The sequence below is a fragment of the Primulina tabacum genome, chromosome 9, assembly GCF_025594145.1.
Source record: "Primulina tabacum isolate GXHZ01 chromosome 9, ASM2559414v2, whole genome shotgun sequence".
Taxonomy (NCBI): domain Eukaryota; kingdom Viridiplantae; phylum Streptophyta; class Magnoliopsida; order Lamiales; family Gesneriaceae; genus Primulina; species Primulina tabacum.
In genome coordinates, this window is record NC_134558.1 from 41,149,542 (window position 1) to 41,171,689 (window position 22,148).

A 22,148-nucleotide genomic window follows, 5' to 3' on the forward strand; every position below is an offset into this window, starting at 1 on the left:
AGACATAAAATCTAAAGTTATTTTCATTAATCACGTGGGCCACACTTATTTCTTAATATTTTGTGGTATGGAACATAATCTAAAGAAAAATATATTTTGTACCAATATTGGATGCTTGAATTTTACTGCATGCATGTGATCCAATCGCTGATCCGGTCGACCATCCATATTATTACGTATTAAATATATAAAAACGCGTCTTAGAACTCGTGGACGAGTTTTGATTTCGACACTACCCAAGCTTAAATTTTAAATAGGAAAAAAACACACATAAAACTTGAAAAATCAATATGTAATCAACAAATTAATTAATGATTTTTTTCCCTATGAACGCTCTGCTTGGACCTCCCCAAGAATTCAAAAAGACGTCTACTCGGTATCCCTAATGCTTTCGCTTGTTAACCACAGCTTCTTCGGTATAACAAATCCATTTCATCACCATCTTCAGAAGTTGCTACTGCTTCCCAGTGTAATGCTCCTAAATACTTCTTCACAAACTCAATAACTGTACGATGATGAGTATATATATATATATATATACACACACACACACATATATATATATATATGGACCATTTGCTGTCTCTCTTTTATAGGCAGATGATTTATAAAAGAGAGATAGCAAATGGACCATAGCTATGATGAGAATATTCATGTGCATACCAGTTATGAACCGTGCCAATCAAGCCTCTATCGTACACAATCTTAAGCGTATTGGGACCATCTTCATGCACAACATTCATCACCCAAACATCCTTGTCTTTCAAGGCAGCAGCAAATGACCCCAAATTTGCCTTCACATCCATCACGTTTCTTTGTGTGTTCGATGAGATCTTTGGGTGTAAAAGACTTCAATAATTTTCAACCCTTCGGTTCCAACTTCCAAAGTTCCTGGTTGAAAATGGAGATTGCAAATGCGTAAGATGAGAATCAGAACTGGTAGGAAAGGCAATAAAAACCTCAAACGCATGTCTTTTTCAAACATGGCACTTGAATAACCAAAATCAGCAAGACTTAGGGGACGCGAAGTTAATCAGGCAGGCTATGGTGCCAGTCCACTGTCTCTGGCATTGTGATCATCTGATGATAGGAAAATATTAGAAAAGCACAAGGAAACCTAAAACTATGGAAACATTTTTAACCACGATATATCTATTATATATTTGTCAACTATTTTTCAATGAAAAATATAAAGAACCACCACATAACACTGTTTTTGAATCCTCTAATTATAATGCTGTCAATCTTCCCTTGATCTAAATCCAGAGTCCAATCTTCCTCGGAGAAAGGTACGAGAATGGCCATTTGATATTGCATCCATTGATAAAATTGAAAGATGAGAAAAGGTATACACACTCCCAATTTTTTCCACCTCTTAATTAAATTCTGCCAAAATTCTATTTACCCGAATCCCAATTAATTAATTAGATGGAGTGAACCTCCGCTTGTCATCATCACAAAACGTTGAGAAAGCCATGCAAGCAAGAGTAGAATCTGGCAACTTCCCTTAAAGGGGACGAGAATAAATCTTCCATTTTATCTCAGAAATCATTCTTTAGCTTCAAAATATATACATGCAAACAACAAAAGGTAATAGTTAAATTAAATATTTATTATCAGAATACTGTGTAATGCATGTTTCCATTCGTACCTCCCACACCGCATCAGGATCATCATCAGATCGACAAAGAGGTGGATGAGTTGCAGGAGCTCTTTCTAAATAACCTCATTTGTCAAAGGCTTTTGCCAAAAAACCGTCAGGTTACTTTTCGCAGCAATCCTCCAGCACATACGTTCAACAAGTTCACTCATCAACTTCCATATTCTTAAATGCTCTTCATCTTGAGCATAAGCTTCAGGGGATGGATAAGCAAAATACCCTCCAGTTCTTAGTGACCGATCCAACTCAAGCAAATAGATATGTCCCTTTATACCCAATCAATTCTACAACGAGAACAGTGAGCAAGTTCAAATGATCGGCTTGGATAAGGAAGTCTCTTTGTCCCAAGGACACCGAGGTATGCTGGAATTCCTCTCTCCAAAGCGAATTGGATCTGATTTTGGTGCACAGCATTGGGTGCTAACGACATTGCTATGATATTAGATGAAAGAAGATATCCACCAAAATTCACAACACCACAGCCAACATAAAAAACTGTCTATATTCTTCCTTCATTGTTCAAGATATTGTTTGAAAAGTTCAGCATCTGCCATATGAAAAATTTTAAACATAAACTATTTTTAGCATGTTGTCCATGAACTCGAGATTGTAGAGCTAGTGATTTCGAACATGTGATATACACGAACTCCAAAACCTAATATACGAAAGCACAACTATTTTATTAAAAATATCTTGGGTTCTTATTTCTGGACCCTTGTGATATGAACCTCCGCATCACCTTTTTATCCAATACCAATTAACATGCAGTTTTATGCCTCGAATATCAATTCCGAACACACATATGTTCATGTTCCCAGCTTACTCATAATGGGGTTGTTGAATATGATACTACTTTGGTTCACTTCACATTAGGTCAACCTTTTGTGAAAATGAGTCCTAACAGAGGCATAACAATGATGGCGTTGCCAGATATGGTACTACTTTTGGTGCACTTCCCATTAGTTCTACATTTTGGGAAAAATGATTTCTAACAAAAAACATGATCAGAATACACTCCTGCCCCTGTTTTATTTCCACATTGGATTGTTTTCTTATAAGCAAGTTTTCATGGTTACGGATCGGATTTTAACTTATAGAACAACAAATCTAACTCATCTAAGCCACAAATGATTTTAGGAATGATTGTTCACTGCATCCAGACAATGAACTTCGCTGAACAATTTATTGTTCAACAAATTTATTCCCAATCGCGGGTGCCATTCTTGAAAATTGATAGCCATAAACTTACATCCGCCATTGAAACCGTGTACTTGTCTGCTCCATAATGGAAGTGAGTGCGCATCCTTCAGGAAAGCTAATCTTATCTCCTTTAACAACCATCCAATTCTGGTCAGACTTCTCATGTGCAAGGTGAGTGTGAGGAATGTTTGCTTTCCAAACTTTGTCTCTACTTTTTGGCCATTTGATCGGGACCTGTAATCACCAGATTAGAGATAAAATATAAACAAAATGCTCGAACTGAAATTTCCATGACACTTGTCTGCATAAGTTTCTAACCTTGTATCCAGGAGGGGAGGGATTAAACAATAATTATAGTCTCTCCGATGACGGGCAGTGTCTTTCAAAGTATTATATCAAAGAAAGATCCAATTTCAATCTTTTTTGATAAATAAGATGTATATCGAGGAATCAACTCAGACTAATGATTGTCACAGACCTGAGAATTGGAAAGAGATATTTGCGAGAAATTATTTTAATAATATCTAATCTAATATTCTAATTAAAACACAATCTTTCATTTCTAATGAAGAATATGTTCCAGGTAATAATCTGATTAAGATAAAGTTTATAAATTGTGATGAGTGGTGAAAACCCTTACCGAGAAGTTCTTTGGAGTTATCGCATCCTCTCATCCAATCCAAACTTGACACAAGATCCATATTGCTTCCCCCCAAGATCAGAATCTTCATCTCCAACTAATTAAATAAGATGACCCTAATTTTTTCAAAGACCGGCTACCATACTCTAGAGCAGACTCCCCAAAATCCTTAGAGCCGGAATAGGCATACAGGAAAACAAGAAATACAGCTACAATAAATACGGAAGTCAGCTAGCACTTCTTTTGCACCCCATCTGGTCTTCTCCTCATCATTTATATAGCTTCAATGTTCCTTTAAAAATATTCTGCTTTTCCTTTGATATTTCACATAAAAAGGATCACATATTTGAGATTCTAGCGTCTGGTTGAACGAGTTACTACACAATGTATTATTTGGACAAAGACTCGGCACTGAAACAACCTGCATCGATGATGGATAAGGTGATTCAAATAAGCACTAGATTTGTGAAAAACCATGGTATACATAACTCGAGGAAGTCTACATTGTTCGGTGCATGCAATCAAATACTTGTGCATGAGCTACAGGTCAATTGAGCTAATTAAATCAATAAATTTCCATGTGATAACAAATTAAATAACAATGTTTATCTCCCAAACAAGCGGGTGGATGTGAATCCAAAGAGGGACTGATCCAATCTGTCATTTCCTCGACATCCTAACTAATTTGACAGACTAAGCATGGGGACACAACTATACAGTTCAAATGTTAAGAGGTACACAAACAACCATGATAATAGTTAAATTGGGGAGATTAAAATGTATTCAAAAGTTACTACAACTGTGAGATTCGGAAGATTACGACAACAATTTGCTTTGAAATTTAGAGTGCCTATTTAAGACATTGTTTATAAATTATCTCTGATGAGAACCGCCAAATTGGTAATTAATGTTATGGTTCCCGGCCAAAGCGTTTTTTATTCATACGTAGTTAAACTAAATAGAATTAAAATGTAAGAGATTCCGAATGGAATGTAAACATAGAAAGAATATTGAGACAACTGTCAAAAAACATTGAACCAACACCACTATCGGAACAAATTTGTGAGAAATTAAAGATTTGATGTCATTATTGATCTGTGTAAGTTACCAAGCACCACTAACTAAGGTGCATGATCACCTAATCAAGCCGAATCATTTTTCATATCCCTTTTATTAGTGTGTAGAGTATCAATTTCATATCAAGAATAAAAATCAATATCCAGAGTCCAAAATCAAAATTGTAAAAAATTTCATTATTTTCCATGAATCGGCACATTTCAGGGATCCATGCGAGCAGATCCAAAATGCCAAACCCCCAAACCTTTCACCTTCATCCATCAAACAATGCATTAAAATAACAAAATAGAAAACCCATTTCCAAAAAGCAGCAATAAAAGGAAAAAAATTTATGTTCTTGGTATTAAAGAAAAGAGAACAAACTTCATTACCAGGCCCAGCTGAATATGAACTTGGTAGAACTGAAATGAGTAATCTGAAATGCAAATGCAGAGTGGAAATTAAGAAAGCAGAAGGAATTAGAGAGGGAGGTGTGATGTATAGAGAGTGCCAAGGGGTTGTTGACAGGCAATTTTCTGATTCTAAATCTAAGGGGAGACGTGGGGAAAAAGATGAACCAGACCATTTTTTAGTTATTCGAAACTTTGTCACTAAAAGTTCGTCTGACCTCTTTCAATCAAAATTAGTTAAAAATAAATAAATCAGGACTCAAATTTTATAATATTTTGTTAGTTGGCTCATAAATATGTTCATGATTCATAAGTCATCTTTTAGATAAAATATAATATATTTGATATTTGATTTATTGATTTTACACCTTACTTATTAAATATATATATATAATTTAAATTTATTTATTATAATAAATTTATAAATTTAATAAAAATATTATATTTTTCTATAAATATATAATTTAATTTTTAATTAATTTAATGAAAATTTAAATATATAATTCATATTTATTAAGTTCGATAAATGTTTGAATAAACTAGTGAACCATGAATATATTCGTTAAATATAACTCGAGCTCGACTTGATTATAAAAAAGCCGAGCTTGAACGTTCAAGATATACATAAATTGGGTTCAAATTTTTTAAGAACCACGGCTCACCAAAGACCGCCTTTTAATCTTATTATTATTATTTTACAATTTCTTATTATTAATTTTTATACACATCGTAAATAAATAAATTCGATTTTGATTGTTCAAACTAAAAGAATAATACCAAGAATTCTAATAATATATGAAGATAAAAATATTAGAACTCGAAACTATATTATATGTAATAAAATTATCGAAATTTGAATAATTCGATGCAATACCAATTGAAACAATAAATTAATAATTATTCAAGCCATGCCTTTATAAATCGCTTTTGGCACAAAATAAAAAATGATCTCTCCAATGCATAAATGGCTGAGCGTTCACGTTCTCGTCATCTTTGATAAAACCAAGTTCGTCGTGAAGACATTCATAAATCGCTCTATCGTAGTTTTTAACAGATAGAGTCAGTTTTAGTTTAATAGTACATCCCAACAAGGGACGATAATACTTGTTCAATTTATCTCTTTCAACTTAGATCTCACGAGGCGGGCCTTGTAAAGTTTTGATATAAACATCAGAGATCCACAGATCTTCCAGACATAGAGCACGAAGAGTCGGCCGGTGGTGAGTAAATGTGCAGCCGGATGCTTCTCTGAGATGGTGTAATGCCCACATCTATTTGGCCCGTTGGGCTTCTGGAAACCCAGAATAACAACTAACGATAACAAGTTATGATGCAAATGTTGTGTGTGTTCTTCATTGACTTTTGTACCCCTCAACTAACTATATTCCTAGCTAGGGGTGTTCAAACTTCGGATAAAACCGAAAAAATCGAAAATTCAAACCGAAAAAATCGAACATCGAACCGAACCGAAATCCGACTTTTGTAATTCGGATATAAATGTTAAAACCGAAGTTTATTTGGTTCGGTTTCGGATTATATATGTCAAAACCGAAAAAACCGAAAAAACCGAAATTTCATTAGATTAATAATTTTTTATATTTTTATTTATATTATATATTTTGGTATGATATTTAGTGAATGAAAAACTATTTTGAACAATTTCTAGTTGATTGTTGTTTGTTTAATTAATTTAGACCTTATGTTTAAATATTTTACTAAGGAAAAGTTAACATATTATATTTTACAATATATTTATATTATTAATTTAAATAATTATATCAAAACCGAATTAACCGACCGAAATAACCGAATCGTTTTGGAAGAAAACCGAACCGAACCGAAGAAAATTGATTCGGATATCGGATTATATATTTTCAAAACCGAAAACCGAAAAAACCGAAATAAAATACCGAAAATCGAACCGACCGATGAACAATCCCTCCTAGCCTCTTCCATTGATTTCGTTTCATCCCATTACATATATTTTTACGTTAAATTTGAATAATTTAAGAAAATACAAATATTTGAAGAAAAATAATTCACTACTGACTCAGAAAAGACATGCCATTGGTGTATGGTCCACGTCAACTCAGACCAAACGATTTCGACGGCACGGATTCATCCACGTGACGCAGCCTCCGGGAATCCGTGGTAAATGGACCGAGGAAATTGAAAAGGCAACGAAAATGGGCCGACACTAACACGTAAGCCCACGTGCATCGCCCATGACTTTTGGGCCCACTAAGGAACTTTATGTCAAATCTGAACTGGGAGTTGTAAGACTGAGTGATTTCAGAGGGATTCTCGTACCCGTTTCCATAAGCACTAACACCAACAAATTATTTACTTTTTCTGTATTTTTCCCTAAAAAACATAATTTTTATTTTTTTATTGCACTGTAAAGTGAATTAAAGTTGGTGAAAATGACAGTCTCATCCTTGTTTATTTTATTTTAGGATAAATGGAATTTTTACCATGCATACAGTGTCATACCAATATTTAACGGTGGAAAATGAAAAATATATGATTAAAACCAAAATTTGATGATATGGAATATCAAAATAATAATAAAAAAATTCAAAATCGTCAAATATTTTTAATTAGTATTCAAAAAATCATCGAAATCGAGATTCCAACATTTATAATATAAATCAAGATCAAATTGCAAAAACAAAAATGATATAATTGTATATGTGTAATTACTTCCATTGTTATTAAATATCAAGAAAGAATCAACGGAATATATATATTTTTAAAATAATTTTATGAATCAATATTAATTGGATATTTGGTTTATGAAAACTATGACAATTATTTTTAGATATAAAAGCTGACAAGAGCCATGCAGTTGGGATAAATTTTACCTATGGATTCTTTAGAGTAGAGCTTGCACCTAGTCTAATGTAATTTAATTTAATTTAATTTAATTGTATTTAAAAGCACATGCATTTACCATATATCATAACAATAAATAACTAACATTGTTCTTGGAACTAGTTGATACTCAGAATATGACTGCATATCATTATTATTAAATCTAACGTTATATATTTCAATTTGTTATCAAATTAAATTGTGTGACAGATATACATTGGTCTGTGATTTTTTTATGTGCATCTCATATACGAAGATGAATGGACGGAGCTTCTCGAAAACATTGAGTAGAACCAACTATATTTTTTTATGATTATTTTTTTGTAAAAGTTATAAAGTTCCAATAAATTGAAAGTAAGGATTTTCAATGTAATAAATTAATTGGCATGTACATATTTTAAGAAAATCTAAAAAATTAAGAATAAAGATTTTCAATATAATAATTTGGCATGTACATATATATAGATATAAGTTTAACGGTGGAGTAAAAAATCAAATTTTATAAGGGCATTAAGGAAATATATTTCAATTTACTCGTTATATATTTGAAGGTATAACATTTTTTTGTTTTATTTTATACAAAATCCATTGAATTATAATAAAAAGTCTATAAATATCTTCCAAAATAAATCCATATTGATATGAAGTGAAGTCGGATATTTAATATTAATTATGGAGAAGGTATTTTTATACGACATCTCTTAAATTTCTATTTAAATTATATTTTTACTACAGGTGCAGTTATTTGATAAAGCGCATTATTTAGTAGACACTCTTAATTAAAAAAAAATGTAGAAGTAATTTTTGTTGGCATATATAATATAGTTCAAAAAATATATGATTTTCTTGTATTTTATACAGAGGAAGTTGAAATTCTAAAAATAAAATTTTAAAAATACTTTTCTAGATTAATTTTTTCTCTCTCCACATAATTGTTTTGAAGATATTATCAGCATATTTTTTGTTCTAACCACAAACCCTCTAACTCGTAACATTTATAGGAGCTAAAATTTCAGAGGAACTCTGATCCCATCAAGAGTCTAGTCAATAAAGAATTATTTTTAATTGGAGTTGACTCAATAAATATTTAGAAAAAATTAAATTTAAATGGTGATGCTTAACTCCTAATCTTGATGACAAACGTCCCCTGGGGTTGCTAATGATTTAGTTAAGGATGTACCGACAAATGTTTAACGTATGACGATCATGATGACGAAATGAATAAAATAATATGTGCAAATTAAAAAAATACCATATCTTAATTTTGGATAAAGAAAGCTTGCTTTAAAAAATTAGTATTTGATTTCATAATATCAGTGAAAATTATTTAAATATCTGAATTTTTAAATTATTTTATTACAAAATGGGTCCCAATATTCATGAAACGTCTTGAACTTGGGTATTTCTTGGGATTAAAAATTTCGATAAATCAAAATCTAACCAATTTAATTCCACACTCGATTTTATTTGTCATCAAACATGGTCACAAATAGCAAATCAAATCAAGGAGACATTTAATATAAAATATCTTTATTTTTTTAACAAAACAAGAAGAAAAAAAAAAAATCAATGCATGTGTTTAGGCCGCACGTTTTCGTTTCTTGGATAACCAAAACGAATGGGGTTTTGTCTTCTTTTCCATATTTATAAAGATGGATCAAAAGATCGCCTTTAATGAATACCTACCAAAATTCGAACTGTTGAAAGAGTTCATGTGAGAGTACTGAATAATTTAATGCCATATATATATATATATATATATGTGAAAATGAGATTATATTGACCATCTGAGATTATAGATAAAGAATTGCAGCAACTTCAATATATGCAAGTTTGCCTACAGCTAGTTTTCCTATAATTTAAGCTTTCAAAATATATAATAAATCAGTTTCTCAACTCAAAATCCCCATTTTCACAAAAATACCTTCACATACAAATACAATTACATGTACATTAAGTTGACATTAATGAAGAAAAAATATTCCGATTGCTGTTAATACCACGGAGGACACACCCCGGCTTCACCCGGTGTACGTAATAGTTAAGTCTTCAAAGGAAGTATCACGAGTTCGAACTATTTCGAGCATGAAAAGAATATTAAAGTACTGTCAGTTTATAATATATTTTCCTCTCAAATACAGCTTATTCCTCCAATATTTGGTTATACTGGTATAGCCTCTAATCTATTATTTATTCTTCCACTTATGGGCTACGGCTTTATGCTGGACATATACCGTACATGCATATATATTTTCTCTTAACGAGATGAACATTCTTGAGGTTCTTATGATATTTATTTTGTTATTACCCCGTCCGAAAGAAATATATAAAATCTACATCAAATCAAGGTACATGATATATACTATGTAATAGAGGATATTCATAACCGATTTACTTGACCCTGCCTTTGTGCCACTAACCCAATGGTTAAATCCAATATTGGTGTTGATTAAACAGACCACATGTATTTTTCATGTGGAACAGCGCCTTGCTTTAAATGAAAAAATACGCGAGTCGCTTGTAGCAATTGAATCAACACTTGAAGAATAGAATCGAACTAAACATTCATGATCACCGAAGGCACTGACCGTTTAGCTATACATCAAATAATTTTATCATCTAATAAGAATTTCAATTTGCTAAAGCTTCAAAAATTAGCCAAAAGATTTTAAAACTCCCTAGTTATATATAGCAACTTGAATGCTAGAAAATGATATATCGCATGTACAAAAGCATACAAATTACAAGACCCATTCAAATCTTTTTTTTTTATCAGCTTGATTTGGCAACACCCACATTTAAAAATACCCCCAAATATTAGAAAAAAGACACAATACCTGATATGAAAATCTACTACTTGTCATAAATGGTTTTTCAGAATCCACATCAATGCCAAAATTGGTCACACACGGTGACATAGATCTCAACTAGCCAGTACCTGCCACAGTACCCAAAAAACTACCACTTCTATTAATAACACACTTTCTAGATTTTAATGTGTTTATTCACGAATTCAAAAGGGGAAGTCCTTAACTGTCTTCCAGTATTTAAATTTCAAGAAACTGGCATATACGTACCGAAACAGACAGATCATACATAAAAGAATTTAACCCCTTTGGAACAAGAGGCACAGCAATTAGCACACACATCCACTACCATATTGATCATCAAAATTTCTAACATTTATATAAAAACCATTTGTAGCATGATCAAATATCAAAATCCCATAGATTCTACCCAAAAACCATAAAAAATCAACAACAAATCTTACACGGCGAGGAAAATGTTAGGTTACCTCTTCATAAACGCCTCATACATAGTTGATGTTCATCAAGGATCGGCTAACATTGGTTTATAGTAGATAGATAGGATATATATATAGAAAGATAATAAGTATTACTCGATTCTTGGAGCAAACCCCATGCAAACGGTGGTCATGATCTTAGATAGATTGTTGAACTTGGAGATGCATAGAATAACAGCTAGCTCGGAGGCAGCGCTGCAGGTTGGGGCGGCGGCGGCCTCTTCCGTTTCTTCTTCTCGTAGCTAATCCCTCTTGCCTTAGACTGTGAATCACGAACTTCACGCAAATAGAGCCTAACTGCCCGAGCCCCAAACGGGTTGGCTTCCGGCTTGCCTCCATTTTCTTCGTAAGCTGCCCTGAGGCGGCCTATAAGGGCATCAAGACTGCCCCAAGCCTGACGGAAGGGGCACGGGCAGGGGGAAGGGGGGTTCGGGTGCCCAAAAAAGGGACAAAGCTGAGTGTGTACCTTAGTTTTGCCAAACTGATCAAGATAACGGAGGAATTCCAGGACGTGGGCTCCGCTGCAGCGGGAGAGCGAGAGGGGAGGGCGGTGGTTTCGGAGATACTGCCCGAAAGTGTTCCAGTCTCGGCGTTTCTGGTTTTCGTAGCGGCTGAGTGTCGTCGGAGAGGAGGCGGAGGACCCCGACGGTGAACCCAACATGGAGCTGCTGCCGCTGCCGCCGGATGCGGGCGTTGTGATGGTGAATGTGTTGATCTCTATGTTCGGATAGTTCATTTGGTGGGTTGTCGGGTCCATACTCGTTCGATCCCGAATCCTCAGTTTGGTCGAAATGAAGAAAGGGAAAGGTTTTAGGGTTTCCGTGCAGGACAACTAGCTCAAGATTCTTGATTTTCAAAGCCACAGACACAAAAACATGCTAACATATTAATTTGATATTTGCCATGAGAAAGATGAAGCTACAAGTCAAAGATCAGTGTGCAAGAGATAAGAAAATTAAGTAAAGGAGAGATTAATAATGATATTAACCTTCTAGGGGTTCAAATCCATGTTTCATCGATAAAACCTTGGAGAGAGTAATTTCATGATGTCTGTAGCTTTTATGGCTTTGTTTTCTGCTAACATCTGAGGAGAGATTGGGGAATAGATTTTTTTATTATTATTATTTTTTTTTTTGCGTGGGTCAGAAAAGGGTAGGAGCAACTTTAGCAAAACTGTGTCTTTTAGTTAAATATATATAAATGGAGAAGAGAAGGGAGAGAATGTGGTATTGGTAATAGGTAGGGCCTTTTGTGGAAATGAAAAAGGGTAGGGGGGAGTCATAAGTAAAGCTGTGGGGGGAAGAGGGAATAATATTATTTTTGTCGCCTTTATATTGATTTGACAATATATACCTTTTATTTTTATTTTTTTTGAAATGAATATATACCTTTTATAATTACCATTATATCCTCTTTTGTATTTCTATTATATTTCCCTATAATAATATGTATTATTTCCCTTTGACATTCAATGTTGAAATAACACATTTTTATTTTCAATATATGAAGATCAATTGATAACTTATTTTACGACTTTTACATAATTAAGAATTAATAATATTAAGTTCGATATATATTGGTGGGAAAAAGAAAGCTCTTCGTCATATACTTAAACTCTACACTAATTAATTATATTGCATAAAGATCTACAAATAATCAACGGATTAAATGAACCGGAAAATAATAGATAATATATGCATATTTTTCTCATGATTAAATACACCGTGAACCTTATACAATATTTCACACATAATAATAATTATTATTATTAATTCGTGGTCGTCGGTATCATCATCATCATTTTTTTTTTAAAAAAAAAAGAAAGAAAAAATAGTGTGAATCATTTGTAAGAAGTCTATGAAATACAACTAATCTTGTTGGAGTTGTTCTTGAAATAGGCGAAATCGTGTTTTGCAATAAATGAATGGGAGAGGGTAGTCCGTACAAAATGCTTTGTTTGCTATATATTCATGGCGATCATATATGTTCGAATGAAGGTAGGCAGGATCGGTCGATCGGATGTCTCCTTTCTTGTAATATTTTTACCCACAAGGATGCAATGCCATATTTTTAAATTTTTTTGTTTTACCACATCGAGTAGCTAACAGATTCATTCCCTATTTCATGAATTTAAAAGACATCTCATTCCATATATGATAACTATTATTATGTGACATCTGTCAAATATGCAGCTGGTATACATAATGATATATATATATATATTGCGTTACGTTCAACATGCATAGGACTTCGAAATAGTACAAGTAAATAATGGGTATGCGCTTTCGTTGCTTTCACAAAATAAGTGGATAATGCTAGATAGTCTTGCTATATGAAAATGACTTAATTGTTATATATTCATAATAAGAAAAATAATTTGATTCGATTTCAAATAGTCTGAAACCCGATAATTTAAAAGAGTAGGAATGACTTAATTAAAATTGAGTAGTTCTACTGTGAGATCATCTAATGGATATGAGAAATGTCGACCTGATTCATATACATACTAAAAATTATTATTTTTACATAAAAAAATATTTTTCATTGATAGGGTAGAATAAAAAATACATTTCATAAAATTGAAGTGTGATTCGATCTCATAAAAAAATTTATGCTTAAATTTTAGGTAACAAAAAAACTATACATATATAACATCGAAAAATTCACATTTTTTAGTGAAAAGGAAAATGAAAAAAGAAAGAAGAAAAATTCAATTTCTCAAGTGTGGCCTATTCCCTACAGACACAGACCACAAAACAAGTCAAAATAACAGGTACAATTAATTGTTGGCTCGAGAAGAAAGCAAGGTTGTGACCTAGTTATGTGCTTACATTGTGTATATATAATTAAGCGAAGTAAACAAGAAAATATTTTATATACAATATTTATATGGAAATTAAGTCTCAATTACATATCTTTATATATCTAAAAGCTCATATTAATTTTCAAATATATATATATATATATATATATACACACACACACATAAATATAATTAAAATTCTCGATCGAGTATCAATCCTGTATATGGACAAGTTTGATCCAAGAGAAAAAAACATGGACATTTGGGATGTAATAAATGAGAAAGGAAGATGTACAAGTTAGGATATAAATTTTACCTACCTATTTAATATGCTCAGTTTTTGTCCAGGATATTCATCTGGCGTTTAAATTATATTATTTAAAAAAGAAGGGTGATAACAACTCATTTTTATAAATATAATTTTGATATTTCGAACACGAGTGAACATATAGCAAGAATTTAATGTATTCCACAATATGTTCGTGCGCGAAGATAACATAAATGTCAACAAAAGTATCCGATCTTCAAGTAAACAACAAATTTGTTCTCATTAATTAAACCGAATCATGGTGTTAGTAAAGGAGATTACAAATAACTGTGTTGTTCAAACATAAGGGTTCTTCCCATGAATTCAAGTTCCCAGGAACAAATTTGTGCACTTTTTATTTGAACCCTTTGGTCTCGTCTACATAATTTCATTCAAAAAGTCATTATTTTTGTCACTAATTCGACATAATTTCGTTCGAAAAATCTCAAATTTAGGTGCACATTCTGTTTCTCCTTTTTTTTAAAAAAAAAAAACAGATTTATCGAGAACACTCTTTATGTTTTCGTGTCACTGATTAGCAATGGGCTGATCAATTAGAGCTTGTACAATATCAAAATTTATATTCAAGTGATTAGTAAATCATTAATTTTTTAAAAGCAACGCATAACAATTCATCAACCGAGAATCATATCTACAATTATATCCTTTGTGCAAAATAGAGGAATCAAGTCTCAGAAATCAAGAGTAAATTTTAGTCACTGGAAAAAATGTACACCATTCGATATTAATTTTCCACGTTGACGTTAGGCTTTTGAATTTAACCTTGATTATTGAATTATAATGCAAGCAAATTAAACAAAATCGATGATCAGGTGCCATGTTTTGTTCTGGTAAACAAGTTTAACTCCATTACAATGTACGTTCATGGAATCTGTAAAAGAAAAATACTTTTGAATTGGCAGAAATGACACTATAATATTAAAAGAAATCTGATTTTGAAGTGGTGAACAAGAAGCGACAATCTTGAATATAAAAATGAAAAAAAGATGCAGTTTTTACTCTCATAAATATTACACTTTACCCATCAACTACTTCATCAATAGCACCCTACCTTCGATCTAAGAAAAATTATCCATGGAAACATATACCCATCTCTGCTGAATGAGAAGCAAAAGGGGCAGAGTTACATTAAAATTTACAAAAAAATCAGTTATACAGCGCACACAAAAAAAAAAAAAAAAAAAACTTCATCACAGTTACCATACATGCACTGAATTTCAAATTCTTACGGCATAATCACAATATTGATGCATAGATCACTTATAAAAAGCTTGCATTGTTCATCATAAATGACCAACTGATAAACATGAATTCAATCTTGTAAGTTACGCTGCCAGAGCCGAGCTGTCATGCATCTTTGGCTGCAAAAGAGAAACAGCATGTTACAGTTGATCATCCGTCTCTTAAAGCTAAGGTAATTAAAATCTGCAGGGAAAATAAAAGGTTTTGAAAGTTATCATGAAAGACCGAAGCTTCATGGTCCACCTGACACCGTGTGAGATGGAAAATGAATAATCCAGTTGATCCGAGTTCAATATAGAATTTCCTTCAAAACAAGAGCAATGAAACTCACCAGCAACATCTTATCCATATGCCATCTAAACAGCATATATACGTATAACCTGATCGATCTTGGAACGACATACAGGGCAGCCCCATTTCTTGGCCTTAATTTCAATCAAACAAGACATGCACCCAGCCATGTGCCCACACGGGACACAAGCTCCCTCCAATGGAGCGTCTAGGCATATTGTACAAGATGAAGAAGCCACACCATTTTCATACATTTCCCCTGTGCTACCAGAAATGGAATGCCCAGATGGTGGAGATAAATCGACGGGGCTTGTGTCGATTGAATCAATTGAGGGATAGTGAATCGGGCTAGCATCTATATATTCATCAGCATGTGGAGCCGACGGGACAGAGAGTGGAGGAGGATTTTCGAGGGCCGGTGTAACCGTAGAAACCTCACGTTTGCTTCCTGTAGTATCGTGGCTAGAAGATGCCCCATCATAGTGGTTTTCTTGATGGTTGGAGGTGTTCATGGGATTGATCGAACTTGTTGAAGCATCTGGTTGAGATGGTGTGTAAGATGCTATATGTGGCTGACTTTCAATCGTAGCAGACTGAAGGGAGGCATTAATTGCCATAGCAATTTCTTCATCTTCTGAAGTTGCTGGGGCGGTTGCTGGGGCATTAAGGATGGGATTGTTGAAAGGAAATGATGGATGCATCACCTGATTTCAAGCCAGCAAACGATAAAAACAATTTGCTATCTTGAATGTTAAGAAGCCCCCAAAATAATAATAATAAAAATAAATTAAGTCATTTGCTGACATGTATCGAGTCACTTGTTCTAAAGCATGAGAGCAAATGTTACAGAAAAATTATGAAGTAAAGGTTGTGTGTTCCACCTGTGGAATTCCTTTGCATGCAGTTACAAAAACGCTGCAATTGTTGTTTCTCACTTTCTAGAGCAGGTGCCAGTTTAATTCGTGTACCTACGGAACAAGAAAACACAAATGACTTACACAGTCAAAATAATTTTATTTAGTCTTATTTACATGTCAAGCACAATTAACACGTCGATAACAATGAACAATCATTGCTTCTCTTTGTGTACATTCTTAAGTTATCAAGAATAATGAAGTATAGTGTGAAGCATATTCTAGCAGAAAGTGAATACACAGCCAATAGCAACTTGAATGTGGAAAGTTGCTTGGTTCGACTTCATTTAATGGATTTTCAATTAAATAAGAACTGTAAAACATGAATGTATCAATTTGATTCAGTTTACTTAACGTGAAAATATCACAATCCTAAGAATGAACTTGAGAACTGACTTTTTGATAGATCAGTTATTATCGCTGCTGGATCTGGCAGGTTGAAATTTGGTTCGTCCAGATTGGCCTTCCAGAGTGTAAAAATTGTCCTTGTTTGGGCATCCTGATCAACATTGTGGCAGTTACATGAGTCAAACTCAGAGACTCTCAAAAGTCTGTTTCCTTATACGAAAAGAGATTTTGATTCTCAGAAGGCATCTAAAACAGAAAAATACATCATAACCAGTCTGATGGCAAGTATACCAAATCCACGGTTGATACATGTAAAGCGAGAGATCAGAAAAAGCCCAAACCCAAAGAAAGGTAGTAAAAAAATAATGTTCACTTGGAAAAGCAAAAGACATAAAGACACCTGATTAGTAGCATATATGGCAAGCTCCAACTTGAGAGGCTTTCTAAGATTACGGGAACCACAAGGTAAAATAACCACCCACCTGCAAAAGATAAGAGGGAAGCATCACGGTTCTTGCATCAAGTGCAGTACACTAGACAAACCAAGTTTCAAAAATAGATTAGAAAAATCCAGTACTTTTCGTAACTCTGAAACGTAAAAATGAGGGAACAATATATGGTTGCTACTTACTAGTTTAACTAGCTTTAAACAGAACCCTTTAGCTAATAAGATATGGAATTGTGAAACATATTTACCGGAAGAAACATTCAAAGTAAACAGCAAAAAATAACATTGATAATGACATTCTACCCACACTTTTCTTGAAAGCAACTGAGGTGCAAAACGTTCCAGAATGCCAGGTCCATAAAGCTCTCGCAGCCAACCAGAGAATAAGCAAACATGCCCCTACACAGCAAAACAGGAAAAAGTAGAACTAGTATAAATAGTTCATACTATACATAAAACCAAACATAGCAAAAACAATGCACTAAACCAATGATCAGTGGGTAGATATACCTCAATTGTTCGTACGACATTGCTATACCCTTTGGCTCTTGCAACATCAAGTGGTGTTTGACAGTCGTCATTAATTAGAAGTGCATTTGCTGAAGTTTCAGGCAACATCTAATCAAACAAACAAGGTATTAAATTTAAACAAAGTGTCTGCATGGTGAAAGGGTACACAAACCTCCGTGTGAAAGAAGCAACTTCACGGTGTGTTCCAAGCCCCTTTTTGCAGCATGATGTAATGGAGTTCCTGCATGACGGCCTTCAAAGAAAAGCAACTTAGCATAAGAAATAACACAAAACAACAACGCTACACCAAGTGCTCGCAAAACCATAAGATTTCACAAGACACACACACATCAAATGAGAAAGAGTTTAGCAAAGCCAAACACAAAACAATATTCGTTGAGACAGAAATGCATATCGGATGCATCTAGAAAGCACATATTAACTCGGCATCTCAATGGTATATAATAAACGCCTATAAGAAGGGAGAACAAGTGGTATGTGATCATGAGTCACTTCAACATAAGTGTTCATATCCAGTTTCGCTCCATCAGAAAATACATATCCAATGAGCAAACACAGAGCTGACTTACATACAAATACAATCATTTCTTGGTAACAAGGAAGCAACTAAAGTCACTATATTATAACTGCCTAACGAAAGGTATTTCTCTTTATCTATATACCACCGCACCTTCTGGCAGTCAACTCAAAAGAGCAGTGCATTAATAACAGGAAAATACCAAATGAACTAAATGTTTGGCAAATTAAAATAACAAAAAACAAGTTTTTTTTTACCTGGGCGATAAGCATTTACATTTGCACCCAGTTCAATCAAAGTTTTTGCTACATTGTAAAGCTCTGGATTCATGCAAGCCACAACAAGTGGAGTCTTCCCTTCACTATCAATCCACTGTAACAGGCCAAACCATCATTTTAGCCCATATGACAAGAACTCAAAGCTTCAAACATTTTAACACCGGCAATTAAAAGATTGTGCTATGCAGTCACCAGCCACGGTAGATATGCGAATCAATTTATGGCTCAGCGTTCTTCGAGAACAATACAATGAGATACGTATTAGTTCAAGAATCTTTGCATACTTGACACAAACATTAATACTATCATATCGCTAGTTAGCACCAAAAAAAATTCAGACATGCATATGATTAATCATAAAACACATGAGCAACCATGTGTACGCACAGGATTCAACAGGATAATTCAGACATGCATATGATTTAAAAACGAATTCAACACCGAAATCGAAGGATAATGCCCAGCGTACGCACAAATTATCTGGCACCGACGAGTAAATTAAGAAGTGAATAAACTTGTAAATTTCAAAAGTGTTAATTATGCATAAAATTAGGAAGCCCGTGTACATAAAAGAAGCAGAGATTATGTCTTAATCCATATATTTTCCATAATTGATATGGGCAGCACCTGAAAATTGAAACTTTAACAACAGAAGCATCAATAACGCTAATCAAACGAATTCAGAATAAAAAAAATTAAGTGGTACATACCTCAAGGCCAGCGCCTTCGGTTCGAAGAGATTTGATGCCTTCAATATTTCCATAACTCACTTGCTTATACAACAACTCATCTTTCGATTGCTGTTGCCCCATTCTTTGAAGATCAAATTTTTGAAAAACGGAAAAAAAAGTGGAATGGATATTCCCCAATTTCAACGAGATTTTCGGGGCAGCTAAGCGGAGCACAAAAAGAAATTTTTGTGAGATGCTTGGCTCCGTCTGAGAAATGGAACCTTGTGGCCTTCTAAAATCTAAATAATAGGATTGCTTAATCAGGAAGGCTTTTACCAACTGTATTTTATTCATGAAAAAATTAGTTCAAATATTCATGTGAACTACCCGTTAATGTCTGAGTAGAAGCTCTCTTAGGTAAAAACCCGTCTACATTTGGACCTTGTGGGAGCTCGGCCGAGACATTTCCAATAAACACGTTACCATGATCTGGGAGATCGGCTCGGTTCGTGATGGAAGGTCGATCATATTTTCTGATTGACAAGATTACGGACGTTTGGGAGGTCGGTCTAGATGACCTCCCACCATCTTCGTGTGAATGAGGTGGCTTCCCGATGAACTCTGTCATGAAGATGACCTTACGGGACTTTCTAAATACCTTTTTGAGCTTTCGAGAGTGGTCCGAGCCTATCCCCTGGGGTATCATAAGTCCCCTCTTTCAAGTCAAGCTGACGTCGTAGACCAGAAACTCGTGGTGGTCCGAGCTCTCGATGGCCCATGGGATGTCCTGAAATAGGTCAAGAGCCCATAACACGATGAGGCCATACTGAGAGAGGTCAGTAGGGCTCTGGGAGCTCGACCCATTATTTATTAAATAATAATCCTATGAACTCATATTGAGAGAGCTCGACCAAGCACTTAATGGATAATAACTCGAGGAGGTCATACTGAGATAGGTCGGCCGGAGTCTGGGAGCTCGGCCCAACACTTAATGAATAATAACTCGAGAAGGTCATACTGAGATAGGTCCGCCGGGCTATGGGAGCTCGGCCCAACACTTAATGAATAACAACGCGAGGAGCTCGGCCTAAAACTTAATGAATAATAACTCGAGAAAGTCATACTGAGAGAGGTCGGCCAGGCTCTGGGGGCTCAGCCTAATACTTAATGAATAAGAACACGAGGAGCCCAAAACTTAATGAATAATAACCTGAGGAGATCATATTGAGAGAGGTCGGCCGGGCTCTGGGAGCTCGACCCAACACTTAACGAAAAATAACCCGATGAGATTATACTGAGAGAGGTCGGCCGGGCTTTGGGAGCTCGGCCCAACACTTGGTAAATAATAATGTAAAGGTTCAGTTGAGCTGAGATCGGGTGAACCTTATATAAGCCTGACATAACCGAGACGAGCTGAGCTCCCACCAGCTTCGTGTGAATGATGTGACCTCTTGACGAGTTCTGTCATGAAGATGACTTTCCGGAACTTTCTGAATAATTTTGTGGGTTTTACCTTTTTGGGCTTTTGAGAGTAGGCCAAGCCTATCCCTTGAAGTATCATATTTATTTCAAGATATAAATCTACGAGACTCTCTGATAAAAACTTAATAAAAAATAATTAAATTTTGATCGAATTTTATAAACTAGTCATTTTATGTGTATATATATTATAAAAAATTGTTAACATAAACTTTATGGGAAGGATATTAAAGATTATTTTAAAATACAAATATAAATATAAATTAGCATCAAATTTTATTTCATGTTGAACGGATTGTGAGTTCGAAATTTTCAATACTCATTGAATTTTGAGTAAAGTATTTCGATTTTTTTAAAAAAATTCATTGGCATGTCCTAATATTTGTGTAAAAACTGAAATTATAACTTTTAAAAAATATTAAACTAAAATTAAAATGATAGAAATAAGTAGTATACCACAATCATCATTCAAATATGTTTTAATCTACTAAGAAAATTTAAAAAAAAAACTATAAATAATTATCATAGAAAATTAAACACGAAATTCAAAAAATATTATTACTATTTGATACTCACGGGAAATTTAGGGTCCGATCCACGCAAGCGTCACTAATTCAGACACGGGCTTCAAAATTACCCTGGGCCTGAAACCACAAATAAGACCGTTAGGAGGGGGCCAGGAGGGTGTCCTGGCGTAGCCCCTCCGATGCTCAAGTCAGAGACTGAGGATATATGAGGGGAGCAGCTAAGGGCGCTGCTGAAAACAATATAGTGAATTTCATATCATACGCTCAAACCTGGTATTTATAGGAGAATACCTGGGCCCTTGATGGGCCTGTCTTCCATTTGGGCTTGGGATGAGCCAGGGGTTTGGGCCGGATCTTGATGGGTTACCTGATCTGGATGGGTTCATCCTTGGGGTATCACCAGTCTCCCCCTCCCGAGTCGAACTGAATCGCAGGTTCGAAGTTCGATTAATTGTATTGTCCTCGGTATGCAACATGTGAGTTGTGCATTTTTGCTCCGCTGCTCACTAGTCTCCTCAAAATTTCCTTTGCGTTACATTCAACAATTCTTCTTTGCTTACACATCACCCCGCAAATCACCGCCCGTGCCAACCGCCCTAGCCACCTCGCCCAGCAAGCCTCTCCGCG

At 34.3% G+C, this 22,148-nt stretch overlaps 1 protein-coding gene and 2 pseudogenes across 1 annotated transcript; all 3 read right to left on the reverse strand.

The window, feature by feature from the left end:
• Positions 1-588: 588 nt before the first annotated feature.
• LOC142556306 (putative methyltransferase PMT3) lies at positions 589-4,937 on the reverse strand (annotated as a pseudogene).
• Positions 4,938-11,091: 6,154 nt separating this feature from the next.
• LOC142556307 (protein LIGHT-DEPENDENT SHORT HYPOCOTYLS 4-like) lies at positions 11,092-12,377 on the reverse strand. The gene is made up of 2 exons (XM_075667742.1): positions 12,133-12,377; positions 11,092-11,989 (listed from the first exon to the last, which is right to left on the reverse strand). The coding sequence occupies exon 2, from the start codon at positions 11,899-11,901 to the stop codon at positions 11,323-11,325; it is 579 nt and encodes a 192-aa protein (XP_075523857.1). The 5' UTR covers positions 11,902-11,989; positions 12,133-12,377; the 3' UTR covers positions 11,092-11,322.
• Positions 12,378-15,377: 3,000 nt separating this feature from the next.
• LOC142556305 (putative E3 ubiquitin-protein ligase XBAT35) lies at positions 15,378-19,828 on the reverse strand (annotated as a pseudogene).
• Between the last annotated feature and the right edge of the window lie 2,320 nt (positions 19,829-22,148).

Excerpts from the sequence above, each read along its gene's own strand:
- LOC142556307 (XM_075667742.1), bottom strand. The coding sequence starts at position 11,901 with ATGGACCCGACAACCCACCAAATGAACTATCCGAACATAGAGATCAAC.